This window comes from Oncorhynchus keta, chromosome 34 (genome assembly GCF_023373465.1).
Source record: "Oncorhynchus keta strain PuntledgeMale-10-30-2019 chromosome 34, Oket_V2, whole genome shotgun sequence".
NCBI lineage: Eukaryota > Metazoa > Chordata > Actinopteri > Salmoniformes > Salmonidae > Oncorhynchus > Oncorhynchus keta.
The window spans coordinates 17,416,646-17,444,334 of record NC_068454.1 but is presented as its reverse complement, the minus strand read 5'-3'; the positions used below and the strand labels follow the sequence as shown (position 1 = coordinate 17,444,334).

General features: G+C 43.5%; 1 protein-coding gene across 1 annotated transcript in view; it reads left to right on the top strand.

Annotated features, from left to right (window-relative positions):
* LOC118366619 (unconventional myosin-XVI-like) overlaps positions 1-27,689 on the top strand; it is a 332,663-nt gene that overhangs the window by 167,389 nt on the left and 137,585 nt on the right. Inside the window, exons 12-17 of the mRNA XM_052493304.1 lie at positions 2,880-2,945; positions 12,000-12,127; positions 14,617-14,722; positions 21,288-21,405; positions 22,139-22,286; positions 26,236-26,356. Coding sequence (XP_052349264.1) covers positions 2,880-2,945; positions 12,000-12,127; positions 14,617-14,722; positions 21,288-21,405; positions 22,139-22,286; positions 26,236-26,356 — 687 coding nt within the window. The remainder of the gene's footprint in view (positions 1-2,879; positions 2,946-11,999; positions 12,128-14,616; positions 14,723-21,287; positions 21,406-22,138; positions 22,287-26,235; positions 26,357-27,689) is intronic.

The following is a 27,689-nucleotide window of genomic DNA, read 5'->3' as shown; positions in this document are numbered from 1 at the left end:
TCTCCATCATTAACCAACTCTGTGGATACACGTGGAGTCTCCATCATTAACCAACTCTGTGGATACACGTGGAGTCTCCAGCATTAACCAACTCTGTGGATACACGTGGAGTCTTCATCATTAACCAACTCTGTGGATACACGTGGAGTCTCCAGCATTAACCAACTCTGTGGATACACATGGAGTCTTCATCATTAACCAACTCTGTGGATACACGTGGAGTCTCCAGCATTAACCAACTCTGTGGATACACGTGGAGTCTTCATCATTAACCAACTCTGTGGATACACGTGGAGTCTCCAGCATTAACCAACTCTGTGGATACACGTGGAGTCTTCATCATTAACCAACTCTGTGGATACATGTGGAGTCTCCATCATTAACCAACTCTGTGGATACACATGGAGTCTCCATCATTAACCAACTCTGTGGATACACGTGGAGTCTTCATCATTAACCAACTCTGGGGATACACGTGGAGTCTCCAGCATTAACCAACTCTGTGGATACACGTGGAGTCTCCAGCATTAACCAACTCTGTGGATACACGTGGAGTCTCCAGCATTAACCAACTCTGTGGATATACATGGAGTCTCCATCATTAACCAACTCTGTGGATACACGTGGAGTCTCCAGCATTAACCAACTCTGTGGATACACGTGGAGTCTTCATCATTAACCAACTCTGTGGATACATGTGGAGTCTCCATCATTAACCAACTCTGTGGATACACATGGAGTCTCCAGCATTAACCAACTCTGTGGATACACGTGGAGTCTCCAGCATTAACCAACTCTGTGGATATACATGGAGTCTCCATCATTAACCAACTCTGTGGATACACGTGGAGTCTCCAGCATTAACTAACTCTGTGGATACACGTGGAGTCTCCATCATTAACCAACTCTGGGGATACACGTGGAGTCTCCAGCATTAACCAACTCTGTGGATACACGTGGAGTCTTCATCATTAACCAACTCTGTGGATACATGTGGAGTCTCCATCATTAACCAACTCTGTGGATACACATGGAGTCTCCATCATTAACCAACTCTGTGGATACACGTGGAGTCTCCAGCATTAACCAACTCTGTGGATACACGTGGAGTCTCCATCATTAACCAACTCTGGGGATACACGTGGAGTCTCCAGCATTAACCAACTCTGTGGATACACGTGGAGTCTCCAGCATTAACCAACTCTGTGGATACACGTGGAGTCTCCAGCATTAACCAACTCTGTGGATACACGTGGAGTCTCCATCATTAACCAACTCTGTGGATACACGTGGAGTCTCCATCATTAACCAACTCTGTGGATACACGTGGAGTCTCCAGCATTAACCAACTCTGTGGATACACGTGGAGTCTTCATCATTAACCAACTCTGTGGATACACGTGGAGTCTCCAGCATTAACCAACTCTGTGGATACACGTGGAGTCTTCATCATTAACCAACTCTGTGGATACACGTGGAGTCTCCAGCATTAACCAACTCTGTGGATACACGTGGAGTCTTCATCATTAACCAACTCTGTGGATACACGTGGAGTCTCCAGCATTAACCAACTCTGTGGATACACGTGGAGTCTCCAGCATTAACCAACTCTGTGGATATACATGGAGTCTCCATCATTAACCAACTCTGTGGATACACGTGGAGTCTCCAGCATTAACCAACTCTGTGGATACACGTGGAGTCTTCATCATTAACCAACTCTGTGGATACATGTGGAGTCTCCATCATTAACCAACTCTGTGGATACACATGGAGTCTCCATCATTAACCAACTCTGTGGATACACGTGGAGTCTCCATCATTAACCAACTCTGGGGATACACGTGGAGTCTCCAGCATTAACCAACTCTGTGGATACACGTGGAGTCTCCAGCATTAACCAACTCTGTGGATACACGTGGAGTCTCCAGCATTAACCAACTCTGTGGATATACATGGAGTCTCCATCATTAACCAACTCTGTGGATACACGTGGAGTCTCCAGCATTAACCAACTCTGTGGATACAGGTGGAGTCTCCATCATTAACCAACTCTGGGGATACACATGGAGTCTCCAGCATTAACCAACTCTGTGGATACACGTGGAGTCTCCAGCATTAACCAACTCTGTGGATACACGTGGAGTCTCCAGCATTAACCAACTCTGTGGATACACAAGGAGGCAGGCAGGCTTTCTTACACAGAAGGCACAGTATTTCAGTTAGTTGGTTTCAGCTCTTCAGATGAAGTGCACCCGTAGATATAGAATTTTTCACCTATATGGTTCCCTCCTGTGCCTACCTATCACCTCCCTTGGCTGTGAGACACAGTTCCTTTTGACACCGTCATGAAGCCTATACAACATTGACTTTATAACAACATCATAAACTCAGCGTTGATATCATAGTTGGATGAATGGTTTGAGCAGTTAGTGTACATTACCCCTGGTCCTCTCTCTCTCTGACTGATGAGATGCTATCATCAGTTAGCTCAATTGGCTAACATAGCAGTAGTGCTGAGGCCTGGAAAGCCTCTCCAACTCTCAGTGTGTTTGGGGAAGGGATTTAGTTCATAGTCCTAACATGACCTTCAGGCTCCATGAGAGATGGGGCTTTGTGCTACAACTTGATTACAGACATTAGGCCTATTACATGGTCTAGGTGGACTTCTGTGTTAACCCCAGTGGCTGGTAGTTTGACCAGACATGCCTCAGTTCAAGAGCACACAGTGATGCCCTAAACCAAACTCTGTGGACTGTATACCCCTCCATTGATGTTACAATATTTCATTGTGTATTTATTCATTTGTCCATGGAATAGAAGCTCTCTCTCACTTTACATTTCTTCAGGTGATGTAAAATAAGGCCTGTTTTTTTCAGACCTATATCGGACACATTCTCCTCCTGGTCAATCCGAACAAAGACCTCCCTATCTACTCTACACTGGTGAGTATCTCACTACACACTACAGCAGGGGTGGGGGCCACAAAACATCTGTACTCACCATTTTCTTTGTACAAATATTTTTTAAATGCAACCTTTTTAGAACTAAGCAAGTCAGTTAAGAACAAATTCTTATTTACAATGACGGCCTACCCCGGGCCCTAACCCCGATAGACACTGAGCCAATGGTGCGCTGCCCTATGGGACCCCCAATCACAGCAGAAAAGCACCCCCACAACATGATGCTGCCACACCCATGCTTCACGGTTGGGATGGTGTTCTTCAGCTTGCAAACATCCCCCTTTTCCTCCAAACATAACGAAGGTCATTATGGCCAAACAGTTCTATTTTTGTTTCATCAGACCCGAGGACATTTCTCCAAAAAGTACAATCTTTGTCCCCGTGTGCAGTTGCAAACCGTAGTCTGTCTTTTTTATGGCCGTTTTGGAGCCGTGGCTTATTCTTTGCTGAGCGGTCTTTCAGGTTATGACGATATAGGACTTGTTTTACTGTGGATATAGATACTTTTGTACCTGTTTCCTCCAGCATCTTCACAAGGTCCTTTGCTGTTGTTCTGGGATTGATTTGTACTTTTTGCACCAAAGTACATTAATCTCTAGGAGACAGAACGGGTCTCCTTCCTGAGCGGTATAACGGTTGAAAAACGAGTTTTAATGACTCCAACCTAAGTGTATGTAAACTTCTGCCTTTAACCATATCTTGTCAGTCATGGAGAGTGTGTGACTGAATGTATTGTACACTATAAGTGTGTGTGCGTGTGTGTTGAGTTCCCTGTTGGGTGTGTCATTAGTCTAGTATGAATGGGTGGAATTTGGCCTTGATGTGGACCATTAATAATACACTCTTCCTGTGGGTGATACACAGTAGAGGTCTGACTCTGCATTATACCCCCCCACACTCTCTCTCTCTCTCTCTCTCTCTCTCTCTCTCTCTCACACTCTCTCTCTCTCTCTCTCACACTCTCTCTCTCACACTCTCTCACTCACTCACTCACTCACTCACTCACTCACTCACTCACTCACTCACTCACTCTCAGTCACTCACTCACTCACTCACTCTGTATATCTGCTGGGCTGTAGCCTAGACAGACGTTTGTGGTGAGCGCACATGTATCTTACTGTATCAGACAGGCATTTACATAAAGCTGACAGAAACCTGTTTCTTTCCACATACTAGTCTATGTCTGACACAGGCTTTCCACATGCTAGTCTATGTCTGACACAGGCTTTCCACATGCTAGTCTATGTCTGACACAGGCTTTCCACATGCTAGTCTATGTCTGACACAGGCTAAGTGGTAGGCTATGTCTGACACAGGCTAAGTGGTAGTCTATGTCTGACACAGGGTAAGTGGTAGTCTATTTTTGCATTTTTTTTATTTCACCTTTATTTAACCAGGTAGTCAAGTTGAGAACAAGTTCTCATTTACAATTGCGACCTGGCCAAGATAAAGCAAAGCAGTTCAACAGATACAACGACACAGAGTTACACATGGAGTAAAACAAACATACAGTCAATAATACAGTATAAACAAGTCTATATACAATGTGAGCAAATGAGGTGAGAAGGGAGGTAAAGGCAAAAAAGGCCATGGTGGCAAAGTAAATACAATATAGCAAGTAAAACACTGGAATGGTAGTTTTGCAATGGAAGAATGTGCAAAGTAGAAATAAAAGTAATGGGGTGCAAAGGAGCAAAATAAATAAATACATTAAATACAGTTGGGAAAGAGGTAGTTGTTTGGGCTAAATTATAGGTGGGCTATGTACAGGTGCAGTAATATGTAAGATGCTCTGACAGTTGGTGCTTAAAGCTAGTGAGGGAGATAAGTGTTTCCAGTTTCAGAGATTTTTGTAGTTCGTTCCAGTCATTGGCAGCAGAGAACTGGAAGGAGAGGCGGCCAAAGAAAGAATTGGTTTTGGGGGTGACTAGAGAGATATACCTGCTGAAGCGTGTGCTACAGGTGGGAGATGCTATGGTGACCAGCGAGCTGAGATAAGGGGGGACTTTACCTAGCAGGGTCTTGTAGATGACATGGAGCCAGTGGGTTTGGCGACGAGTATGAAGCGAGGGCCAGCCAACGAGAGCGTACAGGTCGCAATGGTGGGTAGTATATGGGGCTTTGGTGACAAAACGGATTGCACTGTGATAGACTGCATCCAATTTGTTGAGTAGGGTATTGGAGGCTATTTTGTAAATGACATCGCCAAAGTCGAGGATTGGTAGGATGGTCAGTTTTACAAGGGTATGTTTGGCAGCATGAGTGAAGGATGCTTTGTTGCGAAATAGGAAGCCAATTCTAGATTTAACTTTGGATTGGAGATGTTTGATATGGGTCTGGAAGGAGAGTTTACAGTCTAACCAGACACCTAAGTATTTGTAGTTGTCCACGTATTCTAAGTCAGAGCCGTCCAGAGTAGTGATGTTGGACAGGCGGGTAGGTGCAGGTAGCGATCGGTTGAAGAGCATGCATTTAGTTTTACTTGTATTTAAGAGCATTTGGAGGCCACGGAAGGAGAGTTGTATGGCATTGAAGCTTGCCTATGTCTGACACAGGCTAAGTGGTAGTCTATGTCTGACACAGACTAAGTGCTAGTCTATGTCTGACACAGGCTAAGTGCTAGTATATGTCTGACACAGGCTAAGTGGTAGTCTATGTCTGACACAGGCTAAGTGGTAGCCTATGTCTGACACAGGCTAAGTGGTAGCCTATGTCTGACACAGGCTAAGTGGTAGTCTATGTCTGACACAGGCTAAGTGGTAGCCTATGTCTGACACAGGCTAAGTGGTAGTCTATGTCTGACACAGGCTAAGTGGTAGCCTATGTCTGACACAGGCTAAGTGGTAGCCTATGTCTGACACAGGCTAAGTGGTAGCCTATGTCTGACACAGGCTAAGTGGTAGTCTATGTCTGACACAGACTAAGTGCTAGTCTATGTCTGACACAGGCTAAGTGGTAGTCTATGTCTGACACAGGCTAAGTGGTAGCCTATGTCTGACACAGGCTAAGTGGTAGCCTATGTCTGACACAGGCTAAGTGGTAGTCTATGTCTGACACAGGCTAAGTGGTAGTCTATGTCTGGCACAGGCTAAGTGGTAGGCTATGTCTGACACAGGCTAAGTGGTAGTCTATGTCTGACACAGGCTAAGTGGTAGCCTATGTCTGACACAGGCTAAGTGGTAGTCTAGGTCTGACACAGGCTACGTGGTAGGTTATGTCTGACACAGGCTAAGTGGTAGTCTATGTCTGACACAGGCTAAGTGGTAGCCTATGTCTGACACAGGCTAAGTGGTAGTCTATGTCTGACACAGGCTACGTGTTAGGTTATGTCTGACACAGGCTAAGTGGTAGGCTATGTCTGACACAGGCTACGTGGTAGGCTATCTCTGACACAGGCTACGTGGTAGGCTATGTCTGACGTACCTCGCATGTGGTGTATCTGCCATAACCTGCCTTGTGTGGCTAAAATTGCCATGATAGCTGAACAGTTCCATCAGGGGGACAAACTGTTCTCACTGTCTGAAGATATGCAATACAACCAGATAACTATCATCACACTGCCCACTGCCCTAATGGAGTGTGTGTGTGTTTTTTGGGGGGGATTGGGTTACCCCGAGCTGGGTTTGGAGAGATGCCCAACCACCCTGTCAGTGCTATCACACCCCAAATCTGTACCTCTAATCTGGCAGAATTTAACCAACTATCTCTCACAGTCTCACGTCAGAATTAAACATTCATCCATGTTTCTCAAACGTCAAATTTCGAAGTTGTTGCAAATGTCAAATTCCAAAGTGTTTAGTGTTAAGTTTAGGCATTAACTTCACATTTTTAAGGTTAGGGTTAAGTTTCGGCAAATCTCAGAAATCTTAAGGTTAGACATTATCTTTGAATGGTTAAGGTAAGGGTTAAAGTTTGAGATATCAAAAACATCTTTCTATCATTGAATTTGAACTTTGGAATATGAGCGAGATGCTTACAGCCATCCGCCATCCCTGTCCACAAAGACCGAGCAAAACCTACTTTAACGTAACAGTGCTCACTGTAGCCTCTAGTGGACGGGTTTTATGTCACATGGATGGACGTCGATAATTGACTTGTATCATTGACCTGGCTGATTTGAACACATCCTGCCTGCCTTACGCACACTCTCCACCTGAGAGAGTGAGAGGGATATATGTCATAACATGTGTGAAACACTGTTAACCGGCTGTCACCCACTGACATCTGTCACTCTACCCCAAAAACAACCTCCATCCTCTCTTCCCCTCCAATCCCAGTGCCCACGGTGCCCACTCATATCTGCTAGGTGATGGGGCAGAAGTTTGGGGTTGTTTGAGGCTGGCTTGGTAAAGGAACCAGCGGCCGGGTTTAGTACTGAGGCAAGGCCTAGGCAGGGTAGTGAGGTATTTGAAGCTGGGTTTGGTACTGTGGCAAGGCCTAGGCAGGGTAGTGAAGTATTTTAACCTGGGTTTGGTACTGTGGCAAGGCCTAGGCAGGGTAGTGAGGTATTTGAAGCTGGGTTTGGTACTGTGGCAAGGCCTAGGCAGGGTAGTGAGGTATTTGAAGCTGGGTTTGGTACTGTGGCAAGGCCTAGGCAGGGTAGTGAGGTATTTGAAGCTGGGTTTGGTACTGTGGCAAGGCCTAGGCAGGGTAGTGAGGTATTTGAAGCTGGGTTTGGTACTGTGGCAAGGCCTAGGCAGGGTAGTGAAGTATTTTAACCTGGGTTTGGTACTGTGGCAAGGCCTAGGCAGGGTAGTGAGGTATTTGAAGCTGGGTTTGGTACTGTGGCAAGGCCTAGGCAGGGTAGTGAGGTATTTGAAGCTGGGTTTGGTACTGTGGCAAGGCCTAGGCAGGGTAGTGAGGTATTTGAAGCTGGGTTTTGGGGGGTTGTTGGACTGAGTAATGTTTTTTTATGGGTTGGGTTTTGCGGGAGGGGGGTTGCTGGACTGGTGAATGTTTTTGCTGCGAGTTGTATTTTGGGGGGGGGGGGGTAGTTAATGTATTGCTTGTGGGCATTGGATGTAGTGTTTGATGTGGCTCAGGCTTGTACAGGAGTGGACAGAAGCCATGCTGTTCTGAACATGATTAGTGCCACAGAAATCCTTGAAACACACGACACTAGGTGTGAGGCAGGATTTAATGTCCTTTTTGTAAGGTGTGTGTGTTATGTAAGAATGGGTTTTAATTAAAACTTCTTATGGCTGCTGTCCCTGTACAGGGATCAACATCAGCGGAAATTTCAGAGTGACAACTAATAGTACTCGATACAACTCAAACTTTCATTAAAACACACATGCAGGGTACTCAATTAAAGCTACACTCGTTGTGAATCTAGCCAACATGTCAGATTTTTAAAATGCTTTTCGGCGAAAGTATGAGAAGCTATTATCTGATAGCATGCAACCCCCGAAATACCCAAAGGGGACGTAAACAAAATAATTAGCGTAGCCGGCACTACACAAAACGCAGAAATAAAATATAAAACATTCATTACCTTTGACGAGCTTCTTTGTTGGCACTCCTACATGTCCCATAAACATCACAATTGGGCCTTTTTTTTCGATTAAATCCGTCCATGTATACCTAAAATGTCCATTTATGAAGCCCGTCTGATCCAGGAAAAAACTGCTTTCCAAAACGCAAAGTCATTTTTTTAAATCAAAAAAGTTGCCTATAAACTTTAACAAAACACTTCAAACTACTTTTGTAATCCAACTTTAGGTATTAGTAAACGTTAATAATCGATCAAATTGATCACGGGCGATCTGTATTCAATAGCAGCAAGTCTTGAAATCATGGTCCATATTCTCCCTTTCATAACTTCCTCCGGTGTACTCGACGACAGGAAGTGCCTATTTCTCATTTCACCAAGGATTAACTTCAACCCAATTGCCAAGACTGGCGACATCGTGTGGAAGCTGTAGGAACTGTAAACTGGACGCTATCTATTTTCCCTTGCCATAGACAATACAGAGACTGGCGGAGTGATATTTGTTGTTTGTTTTTTGTGAACAGTTTTCCTTGGGATTTTGCCAAGGCCTGTGTTATAGTCACAGACATGATTTAACCAGTTTTATAAACTTCAGAGTGTTTTCTATCCACACATACTAATCATATGCATATACTATATTCCTGACATGAGTAGCAGGACATTGAAATTCTGCGCGATTTTTAACAGATTTAAACATTCGCAGCCTCTTTAAGAGTTAACACTATGCTCTCTAAACTCTTCTGTTCTCTCTTTTATCCCTCTTTCTCTCTATCAATTCAATTCAATTCAAGGGCTTTATTGACATGGGAAACATGTGTTAACATTGCCAAAGCAAGTGAGGTAGACAACATACAAAGTGAATATATAAGGTGAAAAACAACAAAAATGAACAGTAAACATTACACATACAGAAGTTTCAAAACAGTAAAGACATTACAAATGTCATATATATATATATATATATATATATATATATATATATATATATATATATATATATATATATATATATATATATATATATATACAATGTACAAATGTACAAATAGTTAAAGGACACAAGATAAAATAAATAAGCATAAATATGGGTTGTATTTACAATGGTGTTTGTTCTTCACTGGTTGCCCTTTTCTCGTGGCAACAGGTCACACATCTTGCTGCTGTGATGGCACACTGTGGAATTTCACCCAGTAGATATGAGAGTTTATCAAAATTGGTTTTGTTTTCGAATTCTTTGTGGATCTGTGTAATCTGAGGGAAATGTGTGTCTCTAATATGGTCATACATTGGGCAGGAGGTTAGGAAGTGCAGCTCAGTTTCTACCTCATTTTGTGGGCAGTGAGCACATAGCCTGTCTTCTCTTGAGAGCCATGTCTGCCTACGGCGGCCTTTTTCAATAGCAAGGCTATGCTCACTGAGTCTGTACATAGTCAAAGCTTTCCTTACGTTTGGGTCAGTCACAGTGGTCAGGTATTCTGCCACTGTGTACTCTCTGTTTGGGGCCAAATAGCATTCTAGTTTGCTCTGTTTTTTTGTTAATTCTTTCCAATGTGTCAAGTAATTATCTTTTTGTTTTCTCATGATTTGGTTGGATTTAATTGTGTTGCTGTCTTGGGGCTCTGTGGGGTGTGTTTGTTTTGTGAAAAGAGCCCCAGGACCAGCTTGCTTAGGGGACTCTTCTCCAGGTTCATCTCTCTGTAGGCGATGGCTTTGTTATGGAAGGTTTGGGAATCGCTTCCTTTTAGATGGTTGTAGAATTTAACGTCTCTTTTCTGGATTTTGATCATTAGTGGGTATCGGCCAAACTCTGCTCTGTATGCATTATTTGGTGTTCTACATTGTACAGTTAGGATATTTTTGTAGAAATCTGCATGCAGTCTCAATTTGGTGTTTGTCCCATTTTGTAAAATATTGGTTGGTGAGCGGACCCCAGACCTCACAACCATAAGGGGCAATGGGTTATATGACTGATTCAAGTATTTTTAGCCAGATCCTAATTTGTATGTTGAATTTTATGTTCCTTTTGATGGCATAGAATGCCCTTCTTGCCTTGTTTCTCAGATCGTTCACAGCTTTGAGGAAGTTACCTGTGGCACTGATGTTTAGGCCAAGGTATGTATTGTTTTTTGTGTGCTCCAAGGCAAAGGTGTCGAGATGGAATTTGTATTTGTGGTCCTGGTGACTGGAACACCATTATTTTGGTCTTACTGAGATTTACTGTCAGGGCCCAGGTCTGACAGAATCTGTGCAGACGATTTAGGTGCTGCTGGAGGCCCTCCTTGGTTGGTGACAGAAGCACCAGATCATCAGCAAACAGTAGACATTTGACTTTGTATTCTAGTAGGGTGAGGCCGGGTGCTGCAACTTTTCTAGTGCCCTTGCCAATTCGTTGATATATATGTTGAAGAGGGTGGGGCCTAAGCTGCATCCCTGTCTCACCCCACGACCCTGTGTGAAGAAATGTGTGTGTCTTTTGCCAATTTTAACCGCACACTTGTTGTTTATGTACATGGATTTAATAATGTTGTATGTTTTACCCCCTACACCACTTTCCATCAATTTGTATAGCAGACCCTTGAGTCGAAGTCTTTTTTGAAATCAACAAAGCATGAGAAGACTTTGCCTTTGTTTTGGTTTGTTTGGTTGTCAAATAAGGTGTGTAGGGTGAATACATGATCTGTTGTACGGTCATTTGGTAAAAAGCCAATTTGACATTTGCTCAGTACATTGTTTTCATTGAGGAAATGTATGAGTCTGCTGTTAATGATAGTGCAGAGGATTTTCCCAAGGTTACTGTTGTCGCATATTCCACGGTAGTTATTGGGGTCAAATTTGTCTCCACATTTGTGGATTGGGGTGATCAGTCCTTGGTTCCAAATATTGGGGAAGATGCCAGAGCTAAGGATTATGTTAAAGAGTTTTAGTATAGCCAATTGGAATTTGTTGTCTGTATATTTGATCATTTCAGTAAGGATACCATCGACACCACAGGCCTTTTTGGGTTGGAGTGTTTTTATTTTGTCCTGTAACTCGTTCAAAGTAATTGGAGAATCCAGTGGGTTCTGATAGTCTTTAATAGTTGATTCTAAGATTTGTATTTGATCATGTATATGTTTTTGCTCTTTATTCTTTGTTATAGAGCCAAAAATATTGGAGAAGTGGTTTACCCATACAGCTCCATTTTGGATAGATAATTTTTTGTGTTGTTGTTTGTTTAGTGTTTTCCATTTTTCCCAGAAGTGGTTAGAGAATATGGATTCTTCAATTACATTGAGCTGATTTCTGACGTGCTGTTCCTTCTTTTTCCGTAGTGTAATTCTGTATTGTTTTAGTGATTCACCATGTGTTCTCTTTCTCTCTGTCTATACCTCTCTCTCTCTCCCTCCCTCTTTCTCTCTGTCTATACTTCTCTCTATATATATATCTCTCTCCCTCTCTCTGTCTATACCTCTCTCTCTCTCTCTCTCTCTCTCTCTCTCTCTCTCTCTCTCTCTCTCTCTCTCTATCTCTCCCTCTTTCTCTCTGTCTATACCTCTCTCTATCAGGTGAGTCAGTTGTATCTGAGTTCTTCAGGGCGTTTGTGCTCCTCTCTGCCTCCTCACATCTTCTCCTCAGCAGAGAGGGCCTACCACATGATGCTGCAGGAGCGACGCCCACAATGCTTCATCCTCAGGTAAACACACATATTCAAATGCATGCATATGTGCAAACCTGCACACAATCACTAAACAAGTGCCAGTATCACCTCTGTGAGAAAGCATTAGTATTTCATTCAGATCATTAACTCCAATCAGTTTAAGATTTAGAGTCAGTTAATGATTTAGAGTCAGTTAATGATTTAGAGTAGGTGAATGGTGAAGTAGGGGCCACTGCCCAATTTGTCACCCCAAACCCACCCCGGCAGGTCAGTTAAGTGCTTCCAGAGAGATTAATGGTTCTGGGAGCTTCGGCGCAGCCTGCTCTTTTCTTTGTCCCTGGCTGGACGGAGGCAGCTTCCTGATTGCAATTAAATCCCGTTCCGGCTCTCCATCGCCGTTCCCGCTGAATCGCAGTGGATCCGGTAGTGAGTTAATGCACTTCAGCCGCCAGCTATCCATTACACACACACACACCTCATATACAGTCTCCATACTCCACTGAGCTGGAAGCAGTCAAAATGTTAGGTCCCTCAAGGTCTGGGTATTAACACACACACACATACACCACACAACACACACACACACACACACACACACACACACACACACACACACACACACACACACACACACACACACACACACACACACACACACACACACACACACACACACACACACACACACACACACACACACACACACACACACACACACACACACGCGATCATTACTGGGGGCTTAAATGACCTTCGTAAGCCATCTGCTAAGTGATACATAGCTGGTGTCTGCTCTCTGTGCATGTGTGTGTATTTGTGTCCATGTTCTGTAGTTAGACAGGCCTTACAGTCAACCTAACTGTTAGTTCAAGTCCCCCGTGGAGCAGAGTAGTGTACTTCACCACAGTCCACCTAACCTGAATGACCTCAGTGTGGTACCCAGTGGATGGATCAACCTAACCTGAATGACCTCAGTGAGATGCCCAGTGGATGGATCAACCTAACCTGAATGACCACAGTGAGATGCCCAGTGGATGGAGCAACCTAACCTGAATGACCTCAGTGAGATGCCCAGTGGATGGATCAACCTAACCTGAATGACCTCAGTGTGGTACCCAGTGGATGGATCAACCTAACCTGAATGACCTCAGTGAGATGCCCAGTGGATGGATCAACCTAACCTGAATGACCACAGTGAGATGCCCAGTGGATGGAGCAACCTAACCTGAATGACCTCAGTGAGGTACCCAGTGGATGGATCAACCTAACCTGAATGACCTCAGTGAGATGCACAGTGGTTGGATCAACCGAACCTGAATGACCTCAGTGAGATGCACTGTGGTTGGATCAACCGAACCTGAATGACCTCAGTGAGATGCCCAGTGGATGGATCAACCTAACCTGAATGACCTCAGTGAGATGCACTGTGGTTGGATCAAATGAACCCGAATGACCTCAGTGAGATGCACAGTGGTTGGATCAACCTAACCTGAATGACCTCAGTGAGATGCCCAGTGGATGGATCAACCGAACCTGAATGACCTCAGTGAGATGCACTGTGGTTGGATCAAACGAACCTGAATGACCTCAGTGAGATGCACTGTGGTTGGATCAACCGAACCTGAATGACCTCAGTGAGATGCACAGTGGTTGGATCAACCTAACCTGAATGACCTCAGTGAGATGCACTGTGGTTGGATCAACCGAACCTGAATGACCTCAGTGAGATGCACTGTGGTTGGATCAACCGAACCTGAATGACCTCAGTGAGATGCACAGTGGTTGGATCAACCTAACCTGAATGACCTCAGTGAGATGCCCAGTGGATGGATCAACCTAACCTGAATGACCTCAGTGAGATGCCCAGTGGATGGATCAATCTAACCTGAATGACCTCAGTGAGATGCCCAGTGGATGGATCAATCTAACCTGAATGACCTCAGTGAGATGCCCAGTGGATGGATCAATCTAACCTGAATGACCTCAGTGAGATGCCCAGTGGATGGATGCCTGAATAGAAACTAAATGATGATTACATATGACCATTAGCTTCAGTTGCCATCTCAATAAACCCAAATAAACGTCCGTAGGTCCATCACTAGAAGAAATACAGAACTAATACAGTCTAACAAAATGTTGCTAAAAAGTCACAGAGCACCCCCATTATAGCCATAGGCTGTGTTGTTATGATCGTGGCCACTTGCTAATTAACACCATTGTAATGGCTAGCTGCAGGATTCTGAATGGAGAAGTGAATGGAAACGAGGGATGAAAAAGAGAAGGGATAGCCCAGAGGAGTGACGTCAGGTGGGTGGAAGAGTGAGATGGAGATGACAGATGTAGCCTACACCCTGATGACTCACTCCACTGCACACATCCATTCATCTGAGACCAGGAACAATGTGGAAACACCCATGGACACAGTCACATACACAGATATTCACACCATTGCATGGACACAAACGGACAAACACAAATCTATTTTTATTCTCTCTCTGTGTGTCTCTCTCTCTCTCTCTCTACAGTGGGGAGAGTGGTTCTGGGAAGACGGAAGCCTATAAACACATAGTGAGACACCTGGCAGTGAGGTCCAACCCCAAAGGCTTCTCTCTTGAGCCCAGGATGAAGCACGTGAGTCTGGGTTACTCCACACAGACTGAGCACCTGGACATGGTTATGCTAAAACGATTCATCCTCATGGAGGACAATGGAAGTTGAATAGAACATGTTCACTGATGAAGGCTTCAATGCTGAGACGCAGGTTTTTATAATAAAAAGCCATTTTCCATTGAACTTCTATTGTCTTCCAAGAGTGGCTGAATATCTCTCACACTTCCAGTATATTGCTTTCTTTCATACACCTTAGTTGGACTGTGATAGTGACTGACCTTTGTTCTGTTTATCACCAGACACACACAATACCAGAGATGGCAGGCAGGCAGGCAGGCAGGCAGGCAGGCAGGCAGGCAGGCAGGCAGGCAGGCAGGCAGGCAGGCAGGCAGGCAGACAGACAGACAGACAGACAGACAGACAGACAGACAGACAGACAGACAGACAGACAGACAGACAGACAGACAGACAGACAGACAGACAGACAGACAGACAGACAGACAGACAGACAGACAGACTGTCTGTTACAGTGGTGTAGGGTTTTGAGATATATATTCACGGACCAAATTATCTGTGTTAGTGCAGTGGTCTGTACATGAAACCCCTAGGTTGTTACAGGTTCTTTTATTTCCTTGATCGCCATCACTAGGTTCTGTATAATCACTCAGGCCCATTGTGTTTGTAATTGGCCCATATGGAGAGAGCATCTAAATGCCACAGGCCAAGTATTCAGTCTGAAAGGGTTCTGTGGAAAGTGTACTGGGCGTCAGGTAGCCTAGTGGTAGAGCATTGGGCCAGTAACCGAAAGGTCGCTGGTTTGAGAAATTGAGAAATCGGTTTGTGTGCCCTTTAGCAAGCCACTTAACCCTAATTTTCTCCAGGGGCGCTGTCCTACTATGGCTGACCCTGTAAAACAACACATAGAGGAGTACAATGGGCAGGAAATGACCATAGCAACCATTATATGAGCAGGCATTATGAACAGGACATTGTTTGAGAATGTTTTATACTCAGTGATCAATTGCAATGATAGAGTATTATACCAGTCTGTGTGGAAGCATTGGATTAAAAGAGCACTTTAGCAAGACGAAGGACTACTGTTATTGCATTCAACGTTACACTGACATATTGTCAGAAACCTCAAGGTTTTATGTAACATTGTTGCCTAGCATGCGTGGCAATCTTTATTGCAGTGAATGTTTGAAGGTGAACACTTTCCCACTATTTGATCATCCTAGCAGAAGTCCCCATTATAAACAATGACACTATTTGATCATCCTAGCAGAAGTCCCCATTATAAACAATGACACTATTTGATCATCCTAGCAGAAGTCCCTATTATAAACAATGACACTATTTGATCATCCTAGCAGAAGTCCCCATTATAAACAATGACACTATTTGATCATCCTAGCAGAAGTCCCCATTATAAACAATGACACTGTTTGATCATCCTAGCAGAAGTCCCTATTATAAACAATGACACTGTTTGATCATCCTAGCAGAAGTCCCCATTATAAACAATGACACTATTTGATCATCCTAGCAGAAGTCCCTATTATAAACAATGACACTATTTGATCATCCTAGCAGAAGTCCCCATTATAAACAATGACACTGTTTGATCATCCTAGCAGAAGTCCCTATTATAAACAATGACACTATTTGATCATCCTAGCAGAAGTCCCCATTATAAACAATGACACTGTTTGATCATCCTAGCAGAAGTCCCTATTATAAACAATGACACTATTTGATCATCCTAGCAGAAGTCCCTATTATAAACAATGACACTATTTGATCATCCTAGCAGAAGTCCCCATTATAAACAATGACACTGTTTGATCATCCTAGCAGAAGTCCCTATTATAAACAATGACACTATTTGATCATCCTAGCAGAAGTCCCCATTATAAACAATGACACTGTTTGATCATCCTAGCAGAAGTCCCTATTATAAACAATGACACTATTTGATCATCCTAGCAGAAGTCCCTATTATAAACAATGACACTATTTGATCATCCTAGCAGAAGTCCCCATTATAAACAATGACACTATTTGATCATCCTAGCAGAAGTCCCTATTATAAACAATGACACTATTTGATCATCCTAGCAGAAGTCCCCATTATAAACAATGACACTATTTGATCATCCTAGCAGAAGTCCCCATTATAAACAATGACACTATTTGATCATCCTAGCAGAAGTCCCTATTATAAACAATGACACTATTTGATCATCCTAGCAGAAGTCCCTATTATAAACAATGACACTGTTTGATCATCCTAGCAGAAGTCCCCATTATAAACAATGACACTGTTTGATCATCCTAGCAGAAGTCCCTATTATAAACAATGACACTATTTGATCATCCTAGCAGAAGTCCCCATTATAAACAATGACACTATTTGATCATCCTAGCAGAAGTCCCTATTATAAACAATGACACTGTTTGATCATCCTAGCAGAAGTCCCCATTATAAACAATGACACTATTTGATCATCCTAGCAGAAGTCCCTATTATAAACAATGACACTATTTGATCATCCTAGCAGAAGTCCCTATTATAAACAATGACACTATTTGATCATCCTAGCAGAAGTCCCTATTATAAACAATGACACTGTTTGATCATCCTAGCAGAAGTCCCTATTATAAACAATGACACTGTTTGATCATCCTAGCAGAAGTCCCTATTATAAACAATGACACTGTTTGATCATCCTAGCAGAAGTCCCTATTATAAACAATGACACTATTTGATCATCCTAGCAGAAGTCCCTATTATAAACAATGACACTATTTGATCATCCTAGCAGAAGTCCCCATTATAAACAATGACACTGTTTGATCATCCTAGCAGAAGTCCCTATTATAAACAATGACACTATTTGATCATCCTAGCAGAAGTCCCCATTATAAACAATGACACTATTTGATCATCCTAGCAGAAGTCCCTATTATAAACAATGACACTGTTTGATCATCCTAGCAGAAGTCCCTATTATAAACAATGACACTATTTGATCATCCTAGCAGAAGTCCCTATTATAAACAATGACACTATTTGATCATCCTAGCAGAAGTCCCTATTATAAACAATGACACTATTTGATCATCCTAGCAGAAGTCCCTATTATAAACAATGACACTGTTTGATCATCCTAGCAGAAGTCCCTATTATAAACAATGACACTATTTGATCATCCTAGCAGAAGTCCCCATTATAAACAATGACACTGTTTGATCATCCTAGCAGAAGTCCCTATTATAAACAATGACACTGTTTGATCATCCTAGCAGAAGTCCCTATTATAAACAATGACACTATTTGATCATCCTAGCAGAAGTCCCTATTATAAACAATGACACTATTTGATCATCCTAGCAGAAGTCCCTATTATAAACAATGACACTGTTTGATCATCCTAGCAGAAGTCCCTATTATAAACAATGACACTATTTGATCATCCTAGCAGAAGTCCCTATTATAAACAATGACACTATTTGATCATCCTAGCAGAAGTCCCTATTATAAACAATGACGCTGTTTGATCATCCTAGCAGAAGTCCCTATTATAAACAATGACACTTTCATTGGACTATCTGTGATGACTTTAACATAAAAAGCATAATTTTTTAACGGGGAAGATAGAAATGCTGTTGCTTGTCCATAGTGGAGCTGTATGTACGCAGAACAAGTCATGGTTTGGTGGTAGATAATATATCTGGGTCAACTCTTACTCAGTGAGCACAGAGGGACAATGTCTGACACTCAGTCAGTCGGGCTATATCGCCCTCTGGTGGTGAGAAGTGCTATTGTGTCAGTCAGTATTTCACACTCATCCACTGGCTTCAGTTGGACTTCAATGAACCTAACGAGTACAAAAAATTCACATTAATTTGATTGTGCGTCTATGAACCTGTCATCACTAATGCATGTATTGCTGCATACTAATGTTGTAAAAGACTATTGTAGCTGGAAACTGCTGATTTTTATGGAATATCTACATAGAATAAATAAAATAAAATAAAGAAAAAATGGGCGTACAGAAGCCCATTATCAGCAACCATCGCTCCTGTGTTCCAATAACACGTTGTGTTAGCTAATCCAAGTTTATCATTTTAAAAGGCTAATTGATCATTAGAAAACCCTTTTGCAATTATGTTAGCACAGCTGAAGATGGTAGTTCTGATTAGAGAAGCAATAAAACTGGCCTTATTTAGACTAGTTGAGTATCTGGAGCTTCAGCATTTGTGGGTTTGATTACAGACTCAAAATATCCAGAAACAAATCCCCTTCGTCTGAAACGCGTCAGTCTATTCTTGTTCTGAGAAAAGAAGGCTATTCCATGCGAAAAATTGCCAAGAAACTGAACATCTCATAGAAAGCTATGTACTACTTCCTTCACAGAACAGCGCAAACTGTCTCTAACCAGAATAGAAAGAGGAGTGGAAGGCCCCAATGCAGAACTTAGCAAGAAGATAAGTACATTAGAGTGTCTAGTCTGAGAAACAGACACTGCACAAGTCCTCAACTGGCAGCTTCATTGAATAGTACCTGCAAAACACCAGTCTCAATGTCAACAGTGAAGAGGCGACTCCGGGATGCTGGAATTCTAGGCAGAGTTGCAAAGAAAAAGGCATTTCTCAGACTGGCCAATACAAATAAAAGATTAAGATGGGCAAAAGAACACAGACACTGGACAGAGGAACTCTGTCTAGAAGGCCAGCATCCCGGAGTCGCCTCTTCACTGTTGTTGTTGAGACTGGTATTTTGCGGGTACTATTTTATGAAGCTGCCCATTTTGAGCCTGTAATCGAACCCACAAATGCTCAGATACTCAACTAGTCTAAAGAAGGCCGATTTTATTGCTTATTTAATCAGGACAACAGTTTTCAGCTGTGCTAACATAATCGCAAAAGATTTTTCTAATTATCAATTATCCTTATTAAAATGCTAAACTTGGATTAGCTATCCCAACGTGTCATTGGAACACAGGAGTGATGGTTGCTGATAATGGGCCTCTGTACACCTATGTAGATATTCCATTAAAAAGCAGCCGTTTCCAGCTACAACAGTCATTTACAACATTAACAATGTCTAAACTGTATTTCTGATCAACTTTATGTTATTTTAATGGACAAAAAATGTGCTTTTCTTTCAAAAACAAGAACATTTCTGAGTGACCCAAAAATGTTGAATGGTAGTGTACATACTGAATAGAAAATATGAAAGCGTTATGCAACAATTTCAAATATTCTACTGGGTTACAGTTCATATAAGGAAATCAACTGAAATAAATGAATTTGGTCCTGATCTATGGATTTCACATGACTGGAAATACAGATATGCATCTATTGGTCACAGATATATATTTTTGAAAAGAGGGTGTGAATCAGAAAACCAGTCAGTATCTGGTGTGACCACCATTTTCCTCCTTCAAACACATCTCCTTCACATAGAGTTGATCAGGCTGTTGATTGTTAGCCTGTGGAATGTTGTCCCACTTCTCTTTAATGGCTTTGTGAAGTTGCTGGATATTCGCGGGAACTTGAACACGCTGTCGTACATGTCAATCCAGAGCATCCCAAACATGCTCAATGAGTGACATGTCTGGTGAGTATGCAGGCCATGGAAGAACTGGGACATTTTCAGCTTCCAGGAAATGTGTACAGATCCTTGCAACATGGGACTGTGCATTATCATGCTGAAACATGAGGTCATGGCGGCGGTTGAATGGCACCACAATGAGCCTCAGGATCTCATCACGGTATCGCTGTGCATTCAAATTGCCATCAATAAAATGCTATTGTGTTCATTCGTATCTTATATCTGCCCATACCATAATCCCACCGCCACCGTGGGGCACTCTGTTCACAACATAGCCATTCGCAAACTGCTTGCCCGCACAATGCCATAAACGTGATCTGCTGCTGTGAGGCCAGTTGGACAACCTGCCAAATTCTCTTAAACAACATTAGAAGCAGCTTATGGAAGAGAAATTAACATTAAATTATCTGGCAACAGCTTTGGTGGACATTCATGCAGTCAGCATGCCAATTGCACTCTCCCTCAAAACTTGAGACATCTGTGGCATTGTGTTGTGTGACAAAACTGCACATTTTATAGTGGCCTTGTATTTTACCCAGCACAAGGTGCACCTGTGTAATGATCATGCTGTTTAATCAGCTTCTTGATATGCTACTCTTGTCAGGTGGATTGATTATTTTGGCAAAGGCTCACGAACAGGGATATAAACACATTTGTGAACAAAATCTGAGAGAAATAAACTTTCTGTACAGATGGAAAATTTCTGGGGTCTTTTATTTCAGCTTATGAAATGGGGGACCAACACTTTACATGTTGCATTGATATTTATGTTCAGTGTATATACTGTATATTTAGTCCATAAAGGAACAGTGTCTATATGGGTAGTTATATGGTACAGTATATTATTTTTAATTGTATTATTATTATTATTATTATTATTATTATTATTATTATTATTATTATTATTATTATTATTATGGTGTGATTTCAGTGCCAACAGAAATTGTATGTTGTGGTGGCTTGTAGGTGAACTGTATCCTGGAGGCGTTTGGTCATGCCAGTACTCCTGTGAATGACAACTCCAGTCGCTTCATCAAACTCCTCAGCCTGCAGTACTGTGACAAGAGAAGGACACTACTCAGAGGTACACATACACACAACTGCAGCTTTACCCAGGGGGCAGTGCTATAACTAACAAAGGGGTTTACGAACTACACCACTCAGTGTTTACTCACATGGATAATATCCTGGCAGTATTGAAAGGAAGTTTGATATATGGCCAGCAGGGGGGAGTATAACTCTATGAATAAGCCTGTCGACGTTCAATGTCTGTCATCCCCTTTGAACCACATTGATATATTTACTCATACGTAATGGCCGTGTATGAAAGCTGCATTTGAATTAAGGTCACTCAAGTTGTTTGTTTGAATAATTTGGTCTGCGGTCTGTGTTTAAGAATCTTGAGTACACATTGGATAATTCTCGTAGCGTAGGTTATTTTTGTAAATATTTGAGTGTATCTTTTCATGTGACAACACTGAAGAAATGACACTTTGCTACAATGTAAATTAAAAGAAAAGATATACTCAAATATTTACAAAAATGTGAGGGGTGTACTCACGTTTGTGATATACTGTAGGTCTTTATATACTGTACATTAGGTGAGTGTGTGCCTAATGCTGGTTACATTTGGTTTATAGCTTATTGACAGAGCATGTGTTATTATGTGGATTGTGTGTGTGTGTGTGTGTGTGTGTGTGTGTGTGTGTGTGTGTGTGTGTGTGTGTGTGTGTGTGTGTGTGTGTGTGTGTGTGTGTGTGTGTGTGTGTGTGTGTGTGTGTGTGTGTGTGTGTGTGTGTGTGTGTGTGTGTTTTTAGCGAGGATATACACATACATGCTAGAGAAGTCACGGGTGGTCCACCTGCCTAGTCAGCAACACAACTTCAACATCTTCTACCTGATGGCTGAAGGCTTGTCGCCTGAGGAGAAGTGTGCCCTGCACCTCAACAACGTCCTAGCTCACAGGTCCGTACCCCAACAACGTCCTAGCTCACAGGTCTGTACCTCAACAACGTCCTAGGTCACAGGTCTGTACTTCAACAACGTCCTAGCTCACAGGTCTGTACTTCAACAACTTCCTAGCTCACAGGTCTGTACTTCAACAACGTCCTAGCTCACAGGTCTGTACCCCAACAACGTCCTAGCTCACAGGTCTGTACCCCAACAACGTCCTAGCTCACAGGTCCGTACCCCAACAACGTCCTAGCTCACAGGTCTGTACCCCAACAATGTCCTAGCTCACAGGTCTGTACCCCAACAACGTCCTAGCTCACAGGTCCGTACCCCAACAACGTCCTAGCTCACAGGTCTGTACCTCAACAACGTCCTAGGTCACAGGTCTGTACTTCAACAACGTCCTAGCTCACAGGTCTGTACTTCAACAACTTCCTAGCTCACAGGTCTGTACTTCAACAACGTCCTAGCTCACAGGTCCGTACCCCAACAACGTCCTAGCTCACAGGTCTGTACTTCAACAACGTCCTAGCTCACAGGTCCGTACCCAAACAACGTCCTAGCTCACAGGTCTGTACCCCAACAACGTCCTAGCTCACAGGTCCGTACCCCAACAACGTCCTAGCTCACAGGTCTGTACTTCAACAACGTCCTAGCTCACAGGTCCGTACCCCAACAACGTCCTAGCTCACAGGTCTGTACTTCAACAACGTCGTAGCTCACAGGTCTGTACTTCAACAACGTCCTAGCTCACAGGTAATAAGGCCAGGCATGTTACAGTAATATAGGAAGATATCTAGATAAACACATCAACACCAGCCCTTCCTCTAGCTAACAGGTGACTGATGGGGGGGGTGTCCCATATCTCTGGGTTTCCACTGATAGTCCAGCCACAAAGTCAAAATGGGCTATATATTTTCAAAAATAATAATTTAAACAAAAAATGTGCTTTTTGGTCTTAATTTAAAGTTAGGGTAAGGCATAAGGTTAGAAGTGTGGTTAAGGTTATGGTTAAGGTTGGGTTTCAAATCACATTTTAAAGAAGATTGTAGAAATAGAAGGTGGATTATGATTTTGTAGCTGTGGTAAGTAGTGTGGTAATGCAGATTGACCACATCTCCTCTCTAAAATGAGTGTCTGTATTACACACGCACACTCATGATTTAGATCCCCATGGGAGATACTACCTTCTACAAGCATGAGAGCGAGAATTATCGAACATGAATAAGGTCAAAGTGTGTGTGTGTGTGTGTGTGTGTGTGTGTGTGTGTGTGTGTGTGTGTGTGTGTGTGTGTGTGTGTGTGTGTGTGTGTGTGTGTGTGTGTGTGTGTGTGTGTGTGTGTGTGTGTGTGTGTGTGTGTGTGTGTGTGTGTGTGTGTGTGTGTGTGTGTGTGTGTGTGTGTGTGTGTGTGTGTGTGTGTGTGTGTGTGTGTGTGTGTGTGTGTGTGTGTGAGAGAGAGAGACACGCACTCATGCGTACATTCAGGCGTGTGTAGTGCGTGTCAGTATTGCATAACCCCCTGAAAAGTCAGTCTAATATCCAGTGACCTGGATGGGCTGTTCTGGAGCCTGGTAAACACGCTACAGCCCCTGACTCAATGCTGAAAGTGCGTGATCAAAAGCCCTCCAACACGAGCCCATCTGGGGACCCTCCTTTCTCCCCCTCCCCACCCCCAAGACATACCCCCCAAGACATACCCCCCAAGACATCCCACCAGAGATCTCTTCACAGTCCCCAAGTCCAGAACAGACTTTTTGTATTGTGGATATGTGGTAGTAGATTAGTGGCCTGAGGGCAAACTTAAAATGTTGTGAAAAGTGTTATGTAATGTCACGTAATATTTTTAATTGTATATAACTAGCTCTATGTTGCGGGAGCCGAGGAAGAGTAGCTTCTGATTTGGGAGAAACTAACAGAGATCCTTAATAAATACAAATACAAAATACCCTTCCTTTCTCTGGAGGAGATTGCTCTGACTGGTTAACAGATACTGCTTGAGAACACCGGCTACACAACCATGCTCTATTAAATACATTTCACATGCTCTAAAAAGATGTGTATGTTTTGTTTTTGTTTGGATTGGATTGGATTGGCTGCAGATTCAAGTTCTCTGAACCTCTCTCCCAGATAACTGAAGGTCCGAACCTCTCTCCCAGACAACTGAAGGTCCGAACCTCTCTCCCAGACAACTGAAGGTCCGAACCTCTCTCCCAGATAACTGAGGCGAACCTCTCTCCCAGACAACTGAAGGTCCGAACCTCTCTCCCAGATAACTGAAGATCCGAACCTCTCTCCCAGACAACTGAAGGCCTGAACCTCTCTCCCAGACAACTGAAGGTTCGAACCTTCGGCTGTCTGGGAGAGAGGTCCAGACCTTCAGCTATCTGGGAGAGAGGTTCGGACCTTCAGCTGTCTGGCAGAGAGGTTCGGACCTTCAGCTGTCTGGGAGAGAGGTTCGGACCTTCAGCTATCTGGGAGAGAGGTTCGGACCTTCAGCTGTCTGGCAGAGAGGTTTCTCATCTTCAGCTGTCTGGCAGAGAGGTTCACACCTTCAGCTGTCTGGGAGAGAGGTTCGGACCTTCAGCTGTCTGGGAGAGAGGTTCTCACCTTCAGCTGTCTGGGAGAGAGGTTCACACCTTCAGCTGTCTGGCAGAGAGGTTCACACCTTCAGCTGTCTGGCAGAGAGGTTCACACCTTCAGCTGTCTGGCAGAGAGGTGCACACCTTCAGCTGTCTGGGAGAGAGGTTCACACCTTCAGCTGTCTGGCAGAGAGGTTCACACCTTCAGCTGTCTGGGAGAGAGGTTCGCAACTTCAGCTGTCTGGCAGAGAGGTTCGTACCTTCAGCTGTCTGGCAGAGAGGTTCACACCTTCAGCTGTCTGGCAGAGAGGTTCATACCTTCAGCTGTTTGGCAGAGAGGTTCTCACCTTAATATATGCCATTTAGCAGACGCTTTTATCCAAAGCGACTTACAGTCATGTGTGCATACATTCTACGTATGGGTGGTCCCGGGAATCGAACCCACTACCCTGGCGTTACAAGCGCCATGCTCTACCAACTGAGCTACAGAAGGACCACCTTCAGCTGTCTGGCAGAGAGGTTCACACTGTCTGGCAGAGAGGTTTTCACCTTCAGCTGTCTGGGAGAGAGGTTCGCACCTTCAGCTGTCTGGCAGAGAGGTTCGTACCTTCAGCTGTCTGGCAGAGAGGTTCGTACCTTCAGCTGTCTGGGAGAGAGGTTCACACCTTCAGCTGTCTGGCAGAGAGGTTCACACCTTCAGCTGTCTGGCAGAGAGGTTCACACCTTCAGCTGTCTGGCAGAGAGGTGCACACCTTCAGCTGTCTGGGAGAGAGGTTCACACCTTCAGCTGTCTGGCAGAGAGGTTCACACCTTCAGCTGTCTGGCAGAGAGGTGCACACCTTCAGCTGTCTGGCAGAGAGGTTTGTACCTTCAGCTGTCTGGCAGAGAGGTTCTCACCTTCAGCTGTCTGGCAGAGAGGTCCAGAGAACTTCAATCTGTAGCCACTGCCTTTTTTGTATCAGGTCCATAATATGTCTGTAGTCCCTCATCGATACAATGCAGTATGTTTATAATGTGCGAACTCTCTCCTCTCTCTCTCTATGTGTAGTTATCTGAGTGTTTTCTCTGTACGGTAGTCTAGAATGTCTTTAGTGTAGAGCATGATAAGTCAATCTGTCTAGTGTCTGTCTCCCTAGATTCCTGACTGATGGTTTTCTCTGCACTGTACTGTGCTGCATCATTCTATAGAACATGATAATTGTCCCTCACTTGTTTTTGTCTGTCTCTCTAGGTACCTGAGTGCAAGTTTTCTCTGTGCTGGAGTTTATCATCTGTAGTATATGTTGACTGTCTCTCTGTGTGACTGTCTCTCTGTGTGTCTGTCTCTCTGTGTGTCTGTCTCTCTGTGTGTCTGTCTCTCTATGTGTCTGTCTCTCTCTAGGTACCTGACTGCAGGTGTTCCAGCAGTAGATTCCCCTCCTGTGGCCACTGCTTCAACTCAGAGTAGAGACCGTCTCACTGCAATCAAACAGGCCCTCAGAGCACTGGGCTTCAATAAACTGGTATGATTACACTGTGTGTGTGTGTGTGTGTGTGTGTGTGTGTGTGTGTGTGTGTGTGTGTGTGTGTGTGTGTGTGTGTGTGTGTGTGTGTGTGTGTGTGTGTGTGTGTGTGTGTGTGTGTGTGTGTGTGTGTGTGTGTGTGTGTGTGTGTGTGTGTGTGTGTGTGTGTGTGCATCTGCATGTGTAATTTGCCACACACATGGTATGTGTGTATATCTGTGGGTCAGTGGGTGCACATACATTGTAAGCAGGCTTGCATTTGACGGTCACACATGGTCCTGCATGTTAGTATACTATGCTGTATGTACAGACTGTACTGTCCCTTGTCTGGTATGAGGACAGTCTGAGTGTGTTCTCAGCACATTATAACCATCTATTTATAGACTCCAGTCAGCATCTGTCAGCAGTGAGTGACACCATCTCACCTTTTAATCCCACCCATAGCCAGCAGCTTATACTGTAGGATGGTGGCAGGGGGCAAGGGTACTTCCTGGGGGAGAGATAGACAGGGAGATTGACATGTGGAGAGAGGGGGGGGGTAGAGGCAGGGGATGATAGCGAGAGTGAGACAGAGAGGGGGTTAGAGAGAGAAAGAGACAGAGAAGAAAGAGAGAGACTACCCATGGGTGTCTCTAAACTCTTGTTGGGGGACGACTGACAGCCCAGACCCAAAGGTCAATCCTCATTAAGAGCCTCTATCGGTAATGTCTTCTCCTCCCCTAATGCAGGACTCTATACAATGTAGAGAGGGGGAGAGAAATGAGAGACATAGGCTCTTAATGAGGATTGACCTTTGGGGATGTGCTGTCTGGGACTCTGGGCTGTCTCAACAAGGTATGAGTGTCAGACAGTGACTAATAACTGGGTTTATCACACTGAAATCAGCTCCTGTTAACACAACACACACACACACACAGACAGAGGGAGGGAGGGAGGTATAGACAGAGAGGTATGGAGAGAGGGAGAGAGAGAGAGATAGAAGGAGGGAGGGACATAAACAACACGTGTGTATGGCCATACTAGAGACAAATATTTCCCTCAGATTACACCGACCCAAATCCAAATTTGATCAACTCCCATATCTACTGGGTGAAATACCACAGTGTGACATCACAGCAGCACGATGTGTGTCCTGTAGCCACAAGAAAATATCAACCAGTGAAGAACAAACACCATTGTAAATAAAACCTATATTTATGTTTATGTTTTCCCTTTTGTACTTTAACTATTGTACTTAACTACTTTTGTAAGTGTAATGTTTACTGTTAATTTTTTATTGTATATTTCACTTTTGTTTAGAGAGAGAGAGAGAGAGATAGAAAGAAGTTGGGGA